Here is a 20358-nt window from a genome sequence, read left to right on the forward strand (position 1 = left end):
ATTGTTCTGTCTGTGGCTGTTGATCTGTCTGATTCCTGTCTCCCACATTCTTTTTTTTCAGGGTTTTGTCAGTGTGTGTATGTGTGTGTGTGTGTGTGTGTGTGTGTGTGTGTGTGTGTGTGTGTGTTTACATAGGCTCTGTGGTTGATCTTAGTTGCCAGTCTTAGTGGCAAGCACCTGTACCCAGTGAGCCATTTTGCTGTCCAGGTATTTTATTTTTGAAAACATAAAACACAGCCTAAGAGATACAGAGTCATGCTTGATACCTCACATTCAGCCTTCCTTAAAGGAGGTTTCCAGTGTATCCTGCAAGATATGTTTTAAACACATATACATACAGACAAGAGGATCTCATGTAACCCAGGCTGGCCTCATACTTGCTTTGTATTTTGTAAATATTGTATGGGAGATGTGCTGGGAGGAAGTGATGACGCATCACTAGAATGAATGAGGCGGGAGTTGGACTTGGTGTGCGGTGCATCTAATTCCAGCCCTCGAGAGACAGATGCAGGAGGATTGCTGCAAGTTTGAGGCCAGCAAAGCAATGTAATGAGACCTAGTCTCACAAAACAAAAGCCCGTGTCTCTCTTTGCCTCCTAGTTTTTATGATTTTTTTATTTCTGGTGTTTTTGAATTTCTAGCCATGTGCTATGATATGGGGATTTTATTTGTTTTTATTTCTTTTTTTTTTCTTGTTAGGCTCTTTCATTTATGGAAATTGATGTTTTCAGTCCTGAGAACTTTTCCATGAAGTAATTATGTAATGATGTCCATTGTTCTGCTGGTAAACAGCAAACCTCTAGGTTAGCATCTGTGCACCACTTCTTCAGACATCATTTTCCTGCTTAATTTCTGTGTCTTTATCTTTTCCTTGCTGTTCCCCTTTCTCAGATTTATTTCCAACCCTACTGTCAAGTTTGCCATTTCTGAGAGTGGACTTCATTTTCTAAGAATTCTGTTTGGTTCTCGGTTGCTCCTCTGTGTATCGGCCTCCTCACTTGCATTAGGCTGCATCTACTTTCCCTCACTGGCTTAGGAATGACCAGCGTTGGTTCTTCCTTCCCTGCCTCAGTTCCGCAGATCCATTCATCTTAATGCTGTTCGGTTTCCCCATCCCTAAACTGGGTTGATTTCATCTGCTGAGCCCTGAGACAGGGGAAGCCAGAGGTCTCCGCACCGCGCTCTTTTTAGTGGGGCTCTTGCATACACACAAGGCCAGTCTCCTGGGTCCGCCATTTGGTAAGAGTAAGCATCTCCTCCTTCCTTGTACCAAAATACAAGCTGGACTCGTGGGGTTAAGGAGTCGGGGTGATACAGATGTTCAGTCAGACTTCCACTTGGGATCTGCATACTACCACCCCCTTCCTAATCCCCCGCCTTCCTGGAGTTCTAGAATATATACTCATCCACTTCTGTTGCCGCCCTCCTATTTCTTATCTGGGAGTTTTCTCATCTGTTGCCGTGACTTTAGATTCTGGTGGTGTGTGTACAATTCCCCGGTGTAGATCTCTGCCTGAATCCAGACTCATTAGCCTAGCTGTCCCCTGAACTCTCTGCTTCAGTAACGGGTAGACTTCTCGAACTTGGCGTGTCAAAAAGGGATGTGGTCCTCCTGAAGCTCCTCCCACAGCCTTCCTTGCCTTGCTTTTTCAGGACAACACTTACTGTTCCTAAAAATAGGATCCAAGAGTGAATCATGCAGGAAAAGAAAACAATAGCCACTGTAATTATAAAATGATTCTCCAGGTAGGAGACAGAATCGCTATAATCTCAGGATTTTGCCAGATGTCTAAGGTGTCCACCCTGCCTTTGCTGTTCAGGTACCATTGTAATATCGCAGTCTCTTTGTGTACAGTTTGGGATGTAGTAGTAACGCTTTCTTTATCAGACAGCTATATATGGATTTATTTAACAGATAGAGAAAACTTGAAATAGGCTTGCACAGAGCATATTCTCAGTGAGGCTAACTACCTTTGTTCCACTTATCCATATCATCATCAGATAAAAAGATTACCAGCAGGATCCACTCTAGGAATATAAAGTTGATCAACAGTTTGTAATCATCAAGTACAATCCACTGCTTCAAGGACTGGAAGTGCAACTCAGTCGTAGAGCACTTGCTTAGCATGCCCAGGGCCTTCGGTTCAATCCTAGCATCCTCTGAAAAAAAGAAAACAAACACAAAAAATGCCTAGCATGAAATGAAGATTGGATCATCTCAGTGAATACAGAAAAATAAGCAGCACAATTGAAAACAAGTTTGGATTAGGAAAAAAGTTCAGATAAAAGCAGTAAGTATAGCATGAATCTTAAAGAGTCTTATTAACAAAAACAAACCCAGAGCCAGGTATTGGGGTGAATGCTGAATGATCAGAGAGACAGAACCAGCCACAGCTACCTCACCTTGCCAGTTCCTCAGCTGATCCTGTTTTCTCAGACTGGAAGCCTCTGAATCCTCATCCAGAATGAATCTCAGCTGAGCTGCTGCTAAAAGCCTAAAAGCTTAACCAGGCTCTAGTTCCTGGTTTTCACGCCTTATATACCTTTCTGCTTTCTGCCATCACTCCCTGGCATTAAAGGCTCACTTCTTGGGATTAAGGGCATGAATCACCATGCCTGGTTGTTTCCAGTGTGGCTTTAAACTCACAGAGATCCAGATGGATCTCTGCCTCCCAAGTGATAGGATTAAAGGCGTGAGTGCCACCATTTTCTAGCCTCTATATCTAGTGGCTGTTCTGTTCTCTGACCCCAGATAAGTTTATTAGGGTATACAATATTTTGGGGAACACAATACCACCACAAGTAAGGGATTCTTCAGCTTGATGAAGGACAACTATGGAAATTGTATTGCTGGGCCAGGTGTGGTGGCGCACACTTTTATTCTCAGTACTGGCTGGGTAGGCTCTGTGAGTTCCAGGTCAGACTGGTCCATATAGCACGCTCCAAGCCAACCAGGGCTACATAGTGAGACCTTGTCTCAAAAAAGAAAAATAAAGTCTTATCACTAAAATCACATTTAATAGATAGGTGTTTCCCCTATACTCTCTAAAGTGCTAAGGATATCTATTCTGACAACATGATGTTATACTTGAAAGACCTTAAAGACATCACCACACAGCTCTGAGATCTTAGATGTTTGTTGCACATACTTTGAGCAAAGTAGCCGGGTACAAACAACATGCAAAAATCTTTTCAAAATGCTAAGAAATAGAAAAATATCCTTTTCACAGTAGCCTCAAATAAAAATAAACAGGACTCCAGTAGCACAGGAAATAATTCAAATAATTGAAAAGTGGGATTGCATAAAATTCAGATGCCTCTGCACAGCAAAGGAAGAGGTCAGCAGTGTGAAGATACAGCTTTAGAATGGGATGGTTGTGCCAGATTTACATGTCAGACAGGGGCTGCCGAGCTGGGATGTGTAAAGAAAAGGCAAACACTGAAAAACCAGGTCATCCAATCAGCAAATGCAGTAAAGTAAGCAGACAGGTTCTCAAGAAGTACAGATGGCCAAGGAACGGATGAACAAAATGATCAGCATCCTAGTCATCAGGGAAACACAACAAATTCTGGCAAGAACACCAGGGTAAAGGAACCCACATCACTGTTGGTAGAAATGAAAACTAGTCCACCCACTATGGAGGTCAGTGTGGACATGCCTCAACCACAAAACAAAACAAAAACTACCAATAGAACCACCAGATTGTCCAGCTGCTCTATTCCCGAGTATATAACCAAGGGCATCTGGAAGTCAACGTGCTGTAGAGATGCCTGCACACCTGATTGTTACAGGACTGTTCATAATAGCCAAGTTAGGGAATCAGCCTAAGTATTCATCAACACTCGAATGCATGAGAGTATGATGCATTTCTACACACAATAAAGTGTTATTCAGCTCCAAAGAAGAATGAGCTCATGTCATTTGCAAGAAAGCAGATCCAATTAGAAATCATAATGTTAAATAAAACAAACCAGATGCAGACTCTAGATTTAAAAAAAAAAAAAAAAAAAGACATGAAAATAGAATGGGGAGTATTTGGGGAAAGGAAGGAGACCATTGGGAGCAAGAGGGAGGCCACAAAAGGTTATATGGGGGTGATATGTGTGTACCACGTTGAGACCCATTATTTTGTACAGTTCCTAGATGCTTTCTTGAAAAAGAGAATGTCTGTTCTCACATTCATTCAGCATTTTTCTATCCAGAGTACTGTCAAGAGAAAGAAATTTTTAAAAATTCAAGTTGTGAATTTTAAATGTGAAGCTATCTTTTAATTCTATTAACTCCTTTATTGTTGGCATTGGACATGTTTTCACAGTCCTAATGAGGGGCCGGAGAGGTGTCTTGATGGTGAAAAACACTAGCTGCCCTCATAGAGGACCCGGTTGTCATCCCCAGCAGCCACATGGCAGCTCACAATTCCAGTTCTAGGTTCCATTGTCCTCTTTGGCCTCTGCAGACACTGTATGTATGTGGTGCACTTACATGCAGGAAAATCACTCATAAATATAAAATAAAATAAAAAATAAACTTTTAAAAAGTTCCAATGAATCTACAAAAAGTGTACTAGACTTAATCAGTGAGGCAAGCAAGGCCGTAATAGCTGGGTGCAGTGGCACACACCTGAACTTCCTCTGTGGGAAGATTAATTGAGCTTAGGAGTTTGCAGCCCACTGGTCACCTCAGCAAGCGAGCAAGAGACAGAGACGGGGCGGGGGGTGGAGGGAATGCATATGTGTTTATTATATACATACAAGACCTGTAAAATAAAAGTATAAACTATTGTTGAAAGGCAGACCTAAGCAGGGTGATTGCTTCCTTGGGAATTCAGAGCTGTGGTCATGGTAAGACCCTGAAGTCATGAACACATGTACTGCAGTGTTAATCATCATTTATTGACTGTTTACCATTAACCAGGAGGTTGATGATAAAATTTGCAAGGAAGTAACGAAGAAACCAGAATAACCAGAAGCCATCTTGACAAAGCAAGCAGAAATGGGAGGGCTCCCTGTGCCTGGCTGCAGGTTTGCTATGGAGCTAGAGTCAGGGCGGTGTGGGGTTGGGGGTGCACACCAGGCTTGCAGAGCCCTGGGCTGCAGTCCAGAGACAGGTGCATCTGTAGTCAGGGACGTTTCGGCAAGGGTGAGGAGATCATTCCAGGGAAGGGAGCCTTCGAGTGCCGCAGCAATTAAATACCCATATTCTTTCTCCTCCGCCCTGCAAAACAAACTGACCTTGCTTCATGCCACACACATGAGTGCAAATGGATCATAGACTTAAACACGAGCATCAGAACTATGACACTTGATGGAGAAACAGTAGAAGAAAAGCTTAGATTTGGGGATTAAAGGAATTTTTGTTGTTTTGATTTTAGTTTTTTATTTTTTTTTAAGACAAGACACAAAAAATACAAACTATTCTTTTAGAGTTTAGCAAATTCATCACACTTGACCAGATTTTAAAATTAAGTCAGTTGTGATAGTGTATTCCAACACTTGGGAGAAAGAGCCAAGCAGATCTCTGTGAGTTCGATGCCAGCCTGGTCTACATAGTGAGTTCCAGGACAGCCAGAGTTACATAGTGAGTTACATAGTTACATATGGGGGTGTGTGTGTGTAATATAGGTTATGTGTTTTATATATACATTTGTGTGTATATAAAACATGTCTAATAAAGGGTTTATACCCAAAGTATATTAAAAATACATAAACCTCTTACAACTTAAGAAGAAAAGCAACTCATTGTTTAGGGGCAGATTGTGTAACTACTTTAAGGAAGACATCCATACAAGCCCAAGCAAACTCCTTACAGGGAAAATGTTCTTCACCCCGCCCCTCAGAACACCAACATTAAAAAGACTGAGATACCAAGCAATGTGCTGAGGAAGGCCGAACAGATGGCGGCTCGGCGTAGAGTTAGGCAAATGCCAGACAACCCAGCGGTCCCTCTAGGTGTCTGCTCAGGAGGTGGGAGAACCCGTGTTGAGCGAGGTGCAGTGGCCTTGCTTATAGTAGCCCAGCCCTGGAAGCAAATAGTAGATAGAAAACTTGAGGTGCACCCGCTCAAGGGGAAGCTACTGAGCATTACAAAGGGATGAATTATGGATGCATAAACCATGGAGCAACCTGAAAAGCACTGTGCTGAGTCAGAGAGGCAGACCCAGAGCGTGCGTGTGGTCTGATGTATTTGTGTGAGATTCTAGAAGAGGCAAAAGGATCTTTCAGTAGTTCCTGGAGGGAAATGGAGCGTATTACAGAAAGAGACTATGTGTGAAAGGCCTGTGGGAACCTTCTAGAGAAATAGGAATGTTCTCCATCTTGATTATAATGGTGGGTTATGTGAACGGTTACACTTTTCAGGACTCATTGTGTCGTATACGTAGGTTATTCCTTCATGGAGCTGTATAAAAGTGGGATAGAACGGAAAAGCAGATGGTCCAAGTGAGCAGAGGAGGAGGACTCGTCAGAGGCAGGGAGTGAGAGACGCCTTTCCCAGAGGGGTGGGAGGCTGCTACTGGTGCGCCTTAGGCCCAAACCCTTGCCACCCAGTCCCTGCCTCTCATTCCCTCTAAAAGTGGGAAGCCGTAGCTGGTTTGTTTCCTCATACCAGATCCAGAGTCTTTGTTGCTTTTCTTACGCTTCGGGCACCCTTTCTCTTCCTTGAAGTGACTCTCTCAGGTTCCTGCCTTGTCACTAGGTGACATTACTGACTCCCCTTGCTTGTTTATGGGTTGGTCTTAGTTGTTCCCCAAGCTCTGTCCTACGTGCCATTGCTTAGACTCCACAGTATGCTTGGGTGACCACCTCCACTACTGTGATTGCACTTGGTTTAGGCCCCCCCGCAGGTCCCCTCACTGTCTGCCAAACATTACCCTCTGGTTCTTTGTCTCCCGAGCTCTGACCCCCTTGGTCAGTCAGTGCCTTTCAGATATTTCTTCTGTATTCTGGGATTCCGTGGTCCCATAAGGGCAAGAGTGTAGGCGACCCACTGTGGACCAAGGTGCATGAGTAAGAGCTGTTAACCCACACACACACACACACACACACACACACACACTACCCACTGACTGCCAGGCACGGTGCTTGGCTCTGTCTCTTCCTCTTACTGATGTGCTGCTGTCACGGCCATCTCTGGCTCTCAGGGTGAGATCCAAGGTCTGTGTTCAGTAACAAGAGGTGCTGTGGGAACTGCTGGGTTGCCGTTCACCCCGCACTTGCCATGCGTGGGCTGTGCTGCCTCTCACTTGGATTCCGTCTTTGTCTAGCTGCCATACTGCTGCCTGGCTTGCTGGCCAACTCTTAGTTGTTACTCAAGGCACCTCTCGGGTGTCACCCCAGACGTGCTTTCCTGTTCTCCTGTCAGGTGCAGGCGCCCGCCTCCCTTGCACCCCGTGACTCTCCTGCCCTCCACGAAGGCGGCAGGCAGTGGCTGCTGGTCTCACGTACTCTTGCCCCTGTTAACTTCCTCTCTCGCCCCTCTCACTCCCGTGGATGTTCTCCAGTCTCCTGTGGCTGTACCGTCTCTCCACACGCCGCCTTTATACTGTCTCACCTTTCTGGGTGGCTCCTCGTCCTCCTTGACTGTTCCAGGTAGCAAACTCCTACACGTAAGGCCAGGCCAAGCCCGACTGCCCCTGTGCCCCCGGAGCACCCTGGCAGAGCGTGCTCTGCTTCAGAACTCACCCCAGTAGACCAGAGCTCCTTGGGTATTCTGCACCGGCTTCTTGACTGTAGCGAGCAAAGCCCGGGGTGTTTGCGGTGCCGTGAACGTCCCTTCAGTTTGTCTCCAAAGTGCCTTCATTCTGGGCTCCTCGGCTGCCATCTGTGCACCCTCTGCAGCGTTGGTGCCAGCTTGTGATCTTCTCAGCACGTCCCGGTTTGGACTGACCACACGGTTGTATTTACATGCTGCCTCCTCTTGTGCAGCACAGTCTCCTGGCAGGGCCTCTGATCTCCTCGGGATAATGTGGTCTTTTTTTTTTTTTTAAATATTTATGTATTTATTCATTTATATATGTAACAATAATAATTAAATAAAAGGGGGCCATGAATTTGAGAGTGAGCCATAATGGGATATGGGAAGAGTTGGAGAGGGGAGAGGGAGGGGAAAATTATGTAATTATATTTTAATTTTTTTTTTAATGCCAAATGCCGTTTATTGGAGGAGGGAGGAGGTCTTGAATACAGGCTTACAGCACAATGGGAAAACCCTGGAGGGCAGAAGTTTAGCATGGTCTTTCTTTTTTTTTTTTTTTTTTTTTTTTTCGAGACAGGGTTTCTCTGTGTAGCTTTGCGCCTTTCCTGGAACTCACTTGGTAGCCCAGGCTGGCCTCGAACTCACAAAGATCCGCCTGCCTCTGCCTCCCAAGTGCTGGGATTAAAGGCGTGCGCCACCACCGCCCGGCAGCAGCATGGTCTTTCTTATCAGACTCTAAGTGTATAGTGTTCCAGCCTCCTCCTCCTCCCAAAGAGCATTTAGCAATCCCCTCTGTATGTATCCGGTGTTACCAGAAGAACATGTGTGATGTGATGGGTGTGTGTATGTTTGTGTGTGTGCATGAGAGAGAGAGAAACCAAGAGCATTGAATCCCCTGACTATTCCTTTCACTGGGCTCATTTTCTTCTCTCCTTATAAAACACCCTGTCCTATATGAAAGGTCTGTCATTCATTATGTGTTTCATATTATTCACATTTTCTTTGTAAAATATATATATATGTGTGTATATATATATTATTCTACACTTTAAAGGATAAATAATAACACTTTTTATTTTAGCTTAGCCATGTTTTGAGGTATGTCCATATTAATACCTGTAGCTTTAGATGGTTTAAGTTGCTGCCAAGAGTCTCATGGTGTCGGTGTTCCAGCTTGCTTACCCATGTTCTAGATCTGTGTTTTCATTGTTTTCCGTTTTTCACCGAATGTCTGGTTTATAATGGATATTGTTGTACTTAAAGGAAGGCTGATCTTTCTCTAACTTTAAAGGGTATTTTCGGAGTTGTGCCCCTCTGACTGAATACTAATCACCCTGAGGATCAGCTTTGCTTCCTTTTGCAATGAGCTTTCTCTGTGCTTGTAACCGTCCTGCATCTTTAACTAGCACTAAGCCAGTGCTGAGCACTTGGAATGCAGAGCTTAAGCAGAAGTTACTTTTCTCACTCTGCAATTTGCAAGTCATTCTCATACAAATTTAGGTCATTCTGCCTTAAAAATGCTAAATGAAAGCCAAAATTAGAATTTTTAAAAAAGCACACACAAGATTTTGCAAGCAGTAGCTATAAAGTGTGAGAGGAAAGCCTATTAAGTTGTATGAGAATAACAACTTAGAGTAAGTGTGAATTCTGTGTCTCATTCATGATAGAGAGCTGGAAGAGACCTCACATTAGCTGTTCTTGCTCTAACTTTCTTCAAGCTGGAAACCAGACCACAGCTTCTTGGGGAAATGTGCTTCAGACTTGCTGCCCTTAATCAGCAGATCCTCCCTCGTGCTCAAATGAAGCACCTTAGGTTGGGATTGCAGCTTGTTCCCTTGTTTGGTCTCCTAACAAGGGAAACAGACTGTGAGTGTTCATTTATAAGGTAAACAAACAAATTGGCCTATCTTTTCCAAAGAAAACAGTTTCAAGTGATTTTTCCACTGAAAGAGAGAAGAGGATGTGAATCTCAACATCCCTGGTTTTGTGAACTGAGAGAACAGCCTTGCATCCCCACTCTGCACCATCAACAAGAGACATGCTTTGTTCCTCCTGGGCCCCCCTCTTGCACCAAGGTCACCTCTAAAGCCTTTCTATGGTTGTTCCCTTTTGGAGCATCCAGTTTATGCCTCTGAGTTGCGCCATGTCCTATGATAGAACTGACCTCAAACTTCTTGTAGTCTCAGCATCCCTGGGGATGAGAGGTTGGTTCAGTCAGTGATGTACTTGCCTTGCAAGGTCAGGAACCTGAGTCCCATCCCAGAACCCACATTAAAAAGCCAGGGATGTTAGTTAGAATTTAAAGCTAGGAGTACATCCCTGTGGTGGAATAATTGCCTAACATGCATAAGTCTTTGGGGTTAATGTCCAGCACTGCAGACCATAGGGAGGGAAATTTAAAAAGTGAAAAGTGGTTTGGGGCTGTAGCTTAGTGGTAGAGCATCCGTCCAGTATATGTGGATCCTTGGGTCAATCCCCAGTATTGCCAAAAACAAAAAGCAAAGAAAAAATAGACAAAAACGCACTGTAATCTAGAAAGAATATTTAGTGGTCTCAACTTCTTGAATTATCTCACTTGATGCATCTGAAATAATTAGGGCCTTTCCAAAATTGATATTCAAGTCAATGGTCTCTTTAAAAGACCATCACTAAGAAATACTAAAATCATAGTTTTAGCATTTTAAAAAAATACTACAGATCACACCTCGAGTTTAGATGGGAAGTATATAGAACCAGAATCGCCTTTATTATTAAGCTTCCATCTAACCACAGAGTCCTTCCTTATTGATTAGATGCAATGCATTTACTATTAGAATATATGACTATATATATTTACTATTAGGACATATTTATGTGTATGCATAAAATACATATTTGTGGCTATCTTCCTATATATTCCTATATATGACTTGGCTTTCATCATGATAAAATCTTTCTACTTATCTCAAGTAATAGTACTCCTCATTCAGTCTACTGTGTCTGTAGTTAACATGGCCATCCCAACTTTCTGATAATTATGAACTCATATCTGTCTTTAGATTTATCAGTGTTTCTTTTAAAGAGCACATGGTTAGGTCTTGAATGTCTATCCAGTCTTATAAAAAAAAACTGCCATTTAATTGGAGTGTTTAGTCCACTTACATTTAATGTAAATCACCTTTTTATTTATTTAGTTAGTTATTTAGTTATTTATTTATTTTTGGTTTTTTTCAAGACAGGGTTTCTCTATGTAGCTTTGCGCCTTTCCTGGATCTCGCTCTATAGACCAGGCTGACCTTGAACTCACAGAGATCTGCCTGCCTCTGCCTCCCAAGTGCTGGGATTAAAGGTGTGCGCCGCCGCCATCGCCGCCACCACCTGGCTATTATAGCTTTATTATGATGCCTTTTAGACCACAGTAATTTTGAAATATTCCTGTTATAAAGTGACCATCTGAGAACTCACCTTAATGCTCTTGAGACAAGTTTTATCCACTGGCTGGTTCTTCAACCTACTGTCAGTTCCAAAATCTGTTTATTATATGGACCCTAAGCAGTTCACTGTACATCTTATGGGATCTTACTCTCACTGGTACAGCGCATACGTTTCTGGACATTCAGATTTCTAGACATTTCTTGCGGTTTCCTCCCACCTCATATTCTGCAAGTTCAAGTGACAGAAACTCACTATTGTTGGGGTCTCATGTCTCTCTTGTTTTAGGAATTATGATCCTATTGTTTTGATTCATCCAAAACCATTGTTCTATATATTTCCTCTAAGTTTTCATTGATTGCTTTTCATCTGGTACCAGTTAACCCATCATGACCAGAAGTAGAAATCTCATTAAATGTATGCTTAAAATCACTCTTCTGGAGAAATGGCATCTTCTGTGTCTGTGGTCCTGTACACCAGAAAAGCAGACTAAGCCAGCATACTCACTTGAAAGAGTAAACAACCAGGATCCACGGGCCCAGGTGGCTTAGCGTGGCTTACGTGGAGACTGCCACCAGCTAGTCCTGTTTGCATCCCAGTTTTCCTATCTCTGTCCTTTTTCTCACTGTAGTGACCTTTTTAGATTCTTCCTGTGTTTAAGACAAAGTTTTAACCTGTGAAACTTGTCCAGTGAGACCCTTATTATTCAAACACCCCCGTACTCCACTGTGTTAAGTGGATAGTGCTATTGATGCTGCTGCTAACACAGGCATGAGAAGAATTATTTATGTGCTTCTGGCCGTACCCAGTTACTGCCTACCCAGTTGCCTTTGCAGTCCACTCAATAAACCTATTTTGTTCCTGAAATTACTTCAAAACAGATTTCAGAATAGCTAACATGCTATGGGACTATAAATCCCATATTAGACCTTTAGTTTTCTTAATGTAATTGGGTTTTCCTTTGTTTTTCAGTTTGTTTTCTTTGCTGTCTAAAAAACACAACAAAGTTCTGGAACAAGCCACCCAGTCCTTGAGAGGTTCCCTGAGTTCCAGCGATGTTCCCCTCCCGGATTATGTAAGTAGCTACCTTATCGTCGTCACAACTTTCTCTGTGTTTAGAGTTAGAAAAAACAGTGCTTCTCTCCTCTCAAAGCCTAACTGTGCTCTCAGAAACCTTAACAACTTTTCGTGGTTCTTATGAAATAGTTGAAGAAACCAGCCCCAACAGTGAGAGTTAATAATCAAGAATCCTACTAGTGGAGTCAAAACAAACAAACAAACAAACAAACAAACAAACAAACAAAAAGCTCTCAAGCCAATTACACCTTGACAGAAGGAAACACCCAGAGCTGTGTAGAGTCCCTACCTCAGAATAAATTCACAAAGGAGGAGCTTGCCATTTATTTCATAAAATGTGTTGAATGTACATAGTCTTGAAGTCCCCCAATAGTATTTTCCAATCATCACAAACCTATAAAATTGATATTTCTGAGAGGAAATGGTCATCTTTAATGATACTTGTCTTGGGTTTTTTGGGGTTTTGTTTTTTGTTTGTTTGTTTTTGTTGTTGTTTTGTTTTTTTGGGTTTTTTTGTTTTTTGTTTTTGTTTTTTTTTGAGACAGGGTTTCTCTGTGTAGTTTTGGTGCCTGTCCTGGATCTCGCTTTGTAGCCCAGGTTGGCCTCGAACTCGCAGAGATCCACCTGGCTCTGTCTCCCACATACTGGGATTAAAGTTGTGCGCCACCAACCTCCTGGTTTAATGATACTTGTCAATCATGCATGTGACCGTGTAATGGTAGAACAAATTTGTGATATATATTTGAATTCTGTATTGAACGTCACAGTTTTTAGTCACTATTTAGCAGGTTTCTTCATCCATAAACTTCAGTGCATCTGAAGCCTCTGCTCCCTAGAGTCACTGGGGAAATCTTACATGGGACCTGTCACTGTGTCCCTTGCATTAACACTGAGCACATGAGACTGTCTCACACCCGCCCTGGTCAGAGCTCATGGAACGGGGGTGACTGCAGCCGAATCACTCTGTGCCAGGGATCCAAAAGGTGACTCAAGAAAACAGTAGTAGGGGGCTGGAGAGATGGCTCAGAGGTTAAGAGCACCGACTGCTCTTCCAGAGGTCCTGAGTTCAATTCCCAGCAACCACATGGTGGCTCACAACCATCTGTAATGAGATCTGGTGCCCTCCTCTGTATACATAATAAATAAAATAAATCTTTAAAAAAAAAAAAAAAAGAAAAAGAAAACAGTAGTAAACATGCAGCATGAGTCAGCAGGTAAGAGCTTGCTGCGCAAGTGTGGTGACCTGAGTTCAATCCCCAGAACCCAGTAAAAGTGGACGGAGAGACGGAATTCCACAAAATTGTCCCCTGACCTCCATACACACACTGTGGTGTGCTTACACACACACACACACACACACACACACACACACACACACACACACACACACAAGAATAATGAACAGAATAAAACTAATTTTTAAAAAGTGTAGCCTTAAAAATAAGTACTGCAAGGTGTTCTCTCATGATGCCTCAGCGTTTTATTGGCCATTCCGCTTGCGAGGCACTGTGCGTAGGTGACGGTGACGTGCACATTTGAAACCAATCTCCTTGTCGTTTTCTTTTAAATTAATCGTTAGCTAGGAGATGGATGTGCTCCCCTTTTTTATATTCCTCAGAATTTTAACCTGTTCAGTATCCTTGGCAACAGCCACAGGATTCTGTGTTCTGGACTAGCCCCCGCTGGCTTGTTCGTCAGGCTGGAAAAGGAGAAGGAAAGGGCCTTTGCAGCCCCGGAGTCCCAGATGTGTGCCTTCTGCACCAGATTGGAGACACCATATTAGCAGATTTAATAAGTGCTCCAAACTAAGCCTGTGTTTTCCTTCTTACTGTAACACATAGAACACTCAGGGTCTACACAGAGGTTTCTGAGTTTATTAAGAAAATGTTTATACTCATTACACTGTATAATTCACAAGTCAGTTGAGTAACAACATAAAAAGCACATTGCAAGTTACAAAAATATTAGTGTTAGTACTTTAGACAACCGTGTTTGTCTAAACACCTCGTGGGAAACCCTTCTGTCAAGGGCTAGATAATGAGGAAACTGCCCTGGCTGCTTAAGGGAAAATAATACAAAAACTGTACTCTAGTCCTCAGTGGAGTGCACCTGGGGGCAGTGGAGGCGGTAGAGAGAGCAGCTAATGCTCCGTGCTAGCGTGGATGTGTCTCCGTGTGAGGCTTTCACAACTGAATCCAGTGAGTGAAAGGACAGAGGAGCTCTGAACAGCTTTTAAAAACCATACGGTACCACTCGAACAATCTTGTCATGTGAGCAGAGCCTGGATAGCTCAGAAAGTGATGGCAAGTAAGTTGTAGTTGCTTTTAAACTATCATGTTTTTCAAATTATTGATTCTGTCAGTGTCACAGAGGGCATTTCCTTAGCTCCATCAATCACCCGAGCAACTGTTGGAAGTAAGAAAACCCTTACTTTTGTTCTGGACCGAACCACAGAAAGGATGTTGTCAGCCCTCTATCATAGAGCTTTTGGATCGTCTGTAGGATCTTAATAAACTCAGAATCTGTCACCTCACTCGGGTAGTACGTAAACACAGGTAGAAATTAGAAGGCCCCCAGTGGTGGTCCTTAGCAGAAGGATGGAGTGGGACAGTCAGCTGAGCAGACGCAGTAGCAGCTCCGTGCAGTGCCAATCAAAGATGCGGGTATGAGTCTCATGCTCCTTGGAGTCTTGTCTTAATTTGTCTGTCGTACAGAACATGAATTCTGTCCAGAGGCTACTTGATGAGTGACAGCTAAAAGAACGAGCACTTCAATATTCTTAGGTCACAAATGTTCCTTGGTTTTAAGTTGTCCTCTGGTAAATCCCAATGTATGTAACCGATGTGAAAACAGCTCTCTCAGAGCATCTGGTTGTTAGAAAGTGTAAAGATGTCTCTTGAGACCAAAACCTTAGAGAACCATTGAAGTATGGGATTGTATTATATACACACACATTCTCCAATGAAATACACATTGTTTTATGCTGTAATTATTTCTTTGCCCACACAATTGAATGCACTTTATAGGCACAGAAATTATTTTCTAGGCTGAAAAAAAAATAGGTTTGGAGGTTGGGGGGGTGATGGGCCTTCCAGGCCAGTGCAACCTTCAACTCAGTGCACCCTCCTGCTTCCACTTCCGGAGTGCTGGGATTCCAAGCATGAGCCCAGGATGTCTACCAGCTGAGCCGCATCCCTCACCCTGTGCATATTAACTGATAAGGGTAAAGCCCAACTCTGCAAACTGCTATTGGCTGGAGAGGTCCTGAGTTGAAAGTCTTAAAGCCCATGGTATCTGTGTGGTGTGGAATGAGAATTGTTTGATCATTGTCTAGGTAAGGATTTATTTTTAATATGTGATGAACATGAGCTATACTTGCTTATTAAATTTCTTCACTAATTACTACATGATCTGTATGTTAGTTTTATTTTAGTTTGATTTTTGAGGAAGTTGTAGCCTTTTTTCTTTTTACTTCAAAACAAATAAAACGTTGAGCTTCTCCTTGTCTGATTTTATTTCTGCTATCTTGGTTTTTAGCTTGCTAAGAATCAAAGCTATGTTCCTGAAATTTGTTTTCATGAAGTCACACTTGCTTATCAGTACTGTTCCACATGGAACCCCAAGCTGCTTCGCCATTGAATAGACTGCCTGGCCCTTTGGGTGGATCGCACTCAGCAATGGTCTTTTGCACTTGTTTATGTGATTGGGTCTGCTTTTAAACATTCAGTGTTTGCAGGAATATAGTAGGAGTATTCTGACCTGATTCCTCTACCAAGAAAACTTAACCCTGAGGTCTTCCTGTGTTGTTCTATCGTTAACGTTTCTTGTTAGTGTTTGTTCTTTTGCACTGGGCCTAGATAGAGAATGCACTATTCACACACCGTGGAACAGGTTATCTTCATCAGACTGGTGTAGCCAAAAGCAATGAAAGTGCTTTTGTCATTTTTAAAGTAGTTCCTTTTGGTGTTTCACTTTAGAAACATGTTCATGGTTACTGGCTTTACATGTATTTACTCGAAGGAGAGTGACATGGACCAGTATATTAGTCTTTGACAAGTCTTCTCTTTTGGAATTCTGTTAGCATGGCTAAAGTGAAGAGTACATACTATTGCACATAAAGAATTTCAAATGCGCCAGTAAAATAAAATTCAGTGGATGGTGTATTTTATAAAAATCTATAACCAAACCTAAGGGATGTCCGAAGAGAAATGGGGATGGGGGGGACAGCATTCTGGAAGTAGGGGAGAGGTTGTGGCAGCCCCCTCTGAAGGGAGTTGATACTTGAAGTAGATACTATTGCCTTGTTGTATTTTGATTTGACATTTTGAGACAGAGTCTTGCTATGTATCCCAGGCTGGCCTTAGAACTCACGGCATAACCCAGACCGGCTTCAAACATGATCCTCCAGCCCTCCACTCACAAGTGCTGGGATTACAGGCCGGCAGCACCGTGGCCTCCTTGGGGAATACTTTTCAAAGGAGAGATTTAGGTGAGAAAACATTCCGGTAGTTTTTCCCTTTGAACAGTGGCTTACAAGTAAAAAAGAACAGTGTGCTTGTCACTGGGTGCTTTAGGTGTGGCAGTGTTCAGCTTATGCGGGTGCTCGAAAATCATACATCAGCCCTTTGATGCCATATACAACAGGTAACCAAAATATGCCGTAGACCTAACCATAACAGCCGAGCGTCATGCAGTATTTAGAGGAAATATAAGTAAATCGTCAGGAGTTTGGATCAAGCACAGACTTCTTAGATATACCAAAAGCACAAAGAACAAAAGAAAAGTAGATATATTGGACTTCCTCAACATTTAAAACTTCGGGTAGAATGCTTATCTAGGATTCCCAAGGCCTTGGGTTTGTTCTCTAGTATCATATAACCCAGGTGTGATTGTGCACTCTGGAATCTCAACACTTGGAAGGTGGAGGGAGGCAGGAGGATGCGAAGTTCAAGGTCATCATGGGCAGGGCCAACCTGGGCCTGAGACCCTGTCTCCAGAAAATAAAAACAAAGGTAGCGCTAAGAAGGCAGAGGGAAGCAGATTTCTGTGAGTTTGGTGCCAACCTGGTCTACATAGTGGGTTCCAGGAGAGTTGGACCTATCTAGAGAGACCTTAAAAAAACAAACTGAAGAGTGGAAGGATAACCCACCAGCCCACAGAATGGGAGAAAACATTTTCAAATCCTGTATCTAGACTATGTGAAAAGCCTTACAATTCAATAGTAAAAATATAAACAGAACAATTTAAAACAGGGCGAATGGGACATTTGTTAGCTGAGTGGTGTGCCTCAGGAGATACAGAAGTACTTAAGAAGGCCTGCTGTCAGTGTGAGGGCGATTCTGGGCCTGTGGGTTAGTTAGAGAAGGAAGCTGTCTCTGTGCCTGACGGTGTCACGGAGAGCTCATGGCAAGAGGAAGCCAGGATGCAGCTTAGGGTCCGGATCTAGCCCTCATTGAGCTACCATTCACCAGCCACAGGTGAGGAGCAAGACCAAGAGAGGGTCTTGCTGTCTCTGTGGGAACATGAGTAGTTACTTGATACCAAAGAGCAGGACTCTGCTTCTCAGAGTTCTCCATGACCTTGTGACTGCTGACCAGCCGCTCATGTTGCCCTACAGACCCAGAAGGAGCCAAGCCAGAGTGACCATCAAGAGCAAAGGCTAGGTCCTGTTGGCAGGCTTCCAGTCATTCAGCTGCATTTCCTGATTGCTTTGGGTGATGCAGACTGGCAGATTACTTACCAGTGCCCATCTCTTCTCCCCAGTAGACAGCAAAGTAACATTTCCCAACTCCCTTGCTTCTAGAACTGAGCGGTAAGACTATTAGCTACAGTATAGGATGCATACAAAGTGCTGTTTCTCTACACAGTCCTCCACCCTTCTCTTCCCTCTTCATCTGCTAGCTAGAAATGGGGAACCCAGTGGGAGATTGCAACACCCCAGATGGTGGTATTGCTTAGATCCCAGGATCATTTTATGAAGGGCAGTTGGGCTCCTTGTTAGTATGTGATACAAGTTAGCAGTGACACTCTGTTGTAGTTTTAAGTGGAAAAGAGTCTCTATAGACATTTCTCCAAAAGGGTAGTAGTGGAGGTTGTAAAAAAGAAAGTGTGGAATGTCTCCAATCATGAGGGAAATGTGAATCAGAATCATAGTGGGAGACCTCTTCACATCTGCAAGGATGACTGGAATCCAAAAGGCAGATGATAAGTGTTCGCAAGCATGGGAAGAAATGAGAACTCTCACAGACTGCCTATGGAAATGTGAAAAAGGGTAGAATGCTTGTGGAAATTCAGTTACATAACAGCCAGCAATTATATGCCTAGTGAGATACAAGTAAATTGAACACATATATCCACCTCAAAATGTGAATGTTCAACCATTTCATAACCATCAAAATGAATGCCATCTTAATATCCATCAGCCTGTAAGGGACTAAATAAAATGTAGTGTTAGTCATCAAGGAAAAGAGGGGAAGATATGTGTTTCTCAGTACAGAAGAAAACATTATGCTAAGGAAAAGAAGCCAGAAACGGGATCACAGACTCTACGGTCCCACTCATTCAAATGTCCAGAATAAGCAGACCCTGGTAAAGCAGACCGCAGGTGCCTGGTTCCAGGGATGTGAGGCAGAATGGGATGGAACTACTGGTGGACACTGGGTTTGTGTTTTGGGGATAATGAAAATGCTTTCAAATGGAGTCAAGGTGGCTGCACAAGTCTTTGAATATACCAAAAGCACTGAATCACACACTTTAAATTGGTGATGTATATGGTATGTGAACAACACCTCAATGAAGCCATTTTTGAAATCATAATTGTATCATTCTTTCTTTTCTTCACTGTGACCCCTACCACGTACCCCACCCCCTTCCTCTCTTTCAATTTCATGGCCTCTTTCTCTTTGTTATTGTTACATGTGTCTGTGTGTATGTGTGTGCGCATGTGCATGCGTGTGTGTGTGTGTGTGTGTGTGTGTGTGTGTGTGTGTGAGAGAGAGAGAGAGAGAGAGAGAGAGAGAGAGAGAGAGAGAGAAAGAGAAAGAGATTTTAAATATATAAATGTAACCTGCTCAGTTTATGTAATGTCACTTGTGTGTGTATGTTTTCAGGGCTGACCATTTGGTATTAGATAACCAGTCGGTGTGCTCTTCCCTGAGGGAAGACTGTCTCCACTCTGAGCATTCCTTAGTTGCCTGGAGTTCTTGGTCTATGGTTGAGGCCCCATGTTCCCCTCTTCCACATTAGCATGTATCTTAGTTAGGGTTTCTCTTGCTGTGAACAGACACCATGACCACAGCAACTCATAAAGAAAACATTTAATTGGAATGGCTCGCTTCCAGGCTCAGAGGTTCAGTCCATTATCATCATGATGGAGAGCATGTTGGCATGCAGACAGACGTGATGCTGGAGTAGTAGCTGAGAGTCCTACATCCTGCAGGCAACAGGAAGTTGACTAAGACACTGGGTGGAGTCCTGAGCATAGGAAACCTCAAAGCCCGCCCCCACAGTGACACACTTCCTCCAACAAAGCCACACCTCCTAATAGTGCCATTCCCTGAGATCATGGGGACCAGTTACATTCAAACTACCTCACCATGTTTATTGGTGTCTTCCTCGTTCGGGTCATATTTAGGCAGCCATGCTGGTGTGAGACTTCATGAGTGTAGCTTCTCAGACAGTTTTAGAAGACACAATCTCACAGCAAAGTTCCTGTACCTCTGACTCTTCAATCTTTGCTCCCTCTCTTCCACAGTGACTCTGAGCCTTAGGTTTGGGATTTGTGTTGTAGATCTGTCGGTTGAGACCAGGCTCCACAGGCCTGCATTGGGATCAGTTGTGGTGGTCTGTCACCGTCTCCAGCTGTTGCAAATCGAGGGTTCCTTGATGCGGGGTGAGGACTGCATTTATCTGTGGGTCTGAGGACGAATATTTAGAGTGTATTTAGTGAAGTGGCGGGGATAGGTTTTCCTCCATGAATCTCTAACCCCCAGTAACTGGCTCAGTTTCCAGCACCAGGCATGATTTCCTTCTTGTTGGATGGATGAAGCCATTTTTTAAAGTAGCATTTGGAGGAGTTGGACCAAAGAACTAAATACTTTCAAGGAGGTAAAAGATTGTTTCTTGAGCACTAGCTGGACTTTAGGACTGCTAGGTGGTGAGCTACACAGTCACACAAT

The 20358-nt window shown here is 43.2% G+C and overlaps 1 protein-coding gene across 2 annotated transcripts in view; it reads left to right on the forward strand.

Moving 5' to 3' along the window:
- The window catches only part of Dym (dymeclin), a 295335-nt gene that overhangs the window by 179968 nt on the left and 95009 nt on the right, over positions 1-20358 (forward strand). For both annotated transcript variants that reach the window (XM_028871947.2, XM_028871945.2), the window contains one exon: positions 12077-12179. In XM_028871947.2, the coding sequence (XP_028727780.1) occupies positions 12077-12179 (103 nt within the window). The remainder of the gene's footprint in view (positions 1-12076; positions 12180-20358) is intronic.

This window comes from Peromyscus leucopus, chromosome 19 (assembly GCF_004664715.2).
Source record: "Peromyscus leucopus breed LL Stock chromosome 19, UCI_PerLeu_2.1, whole genome shotgun sequence".
NCBI classification, from domain to species: domain Eukaryota; kingdom Metazoa; phylum Chordata; class Mammalia; order Rodentia; family Cricetidae; genus Peromyscus; species Peromyscus leucopus.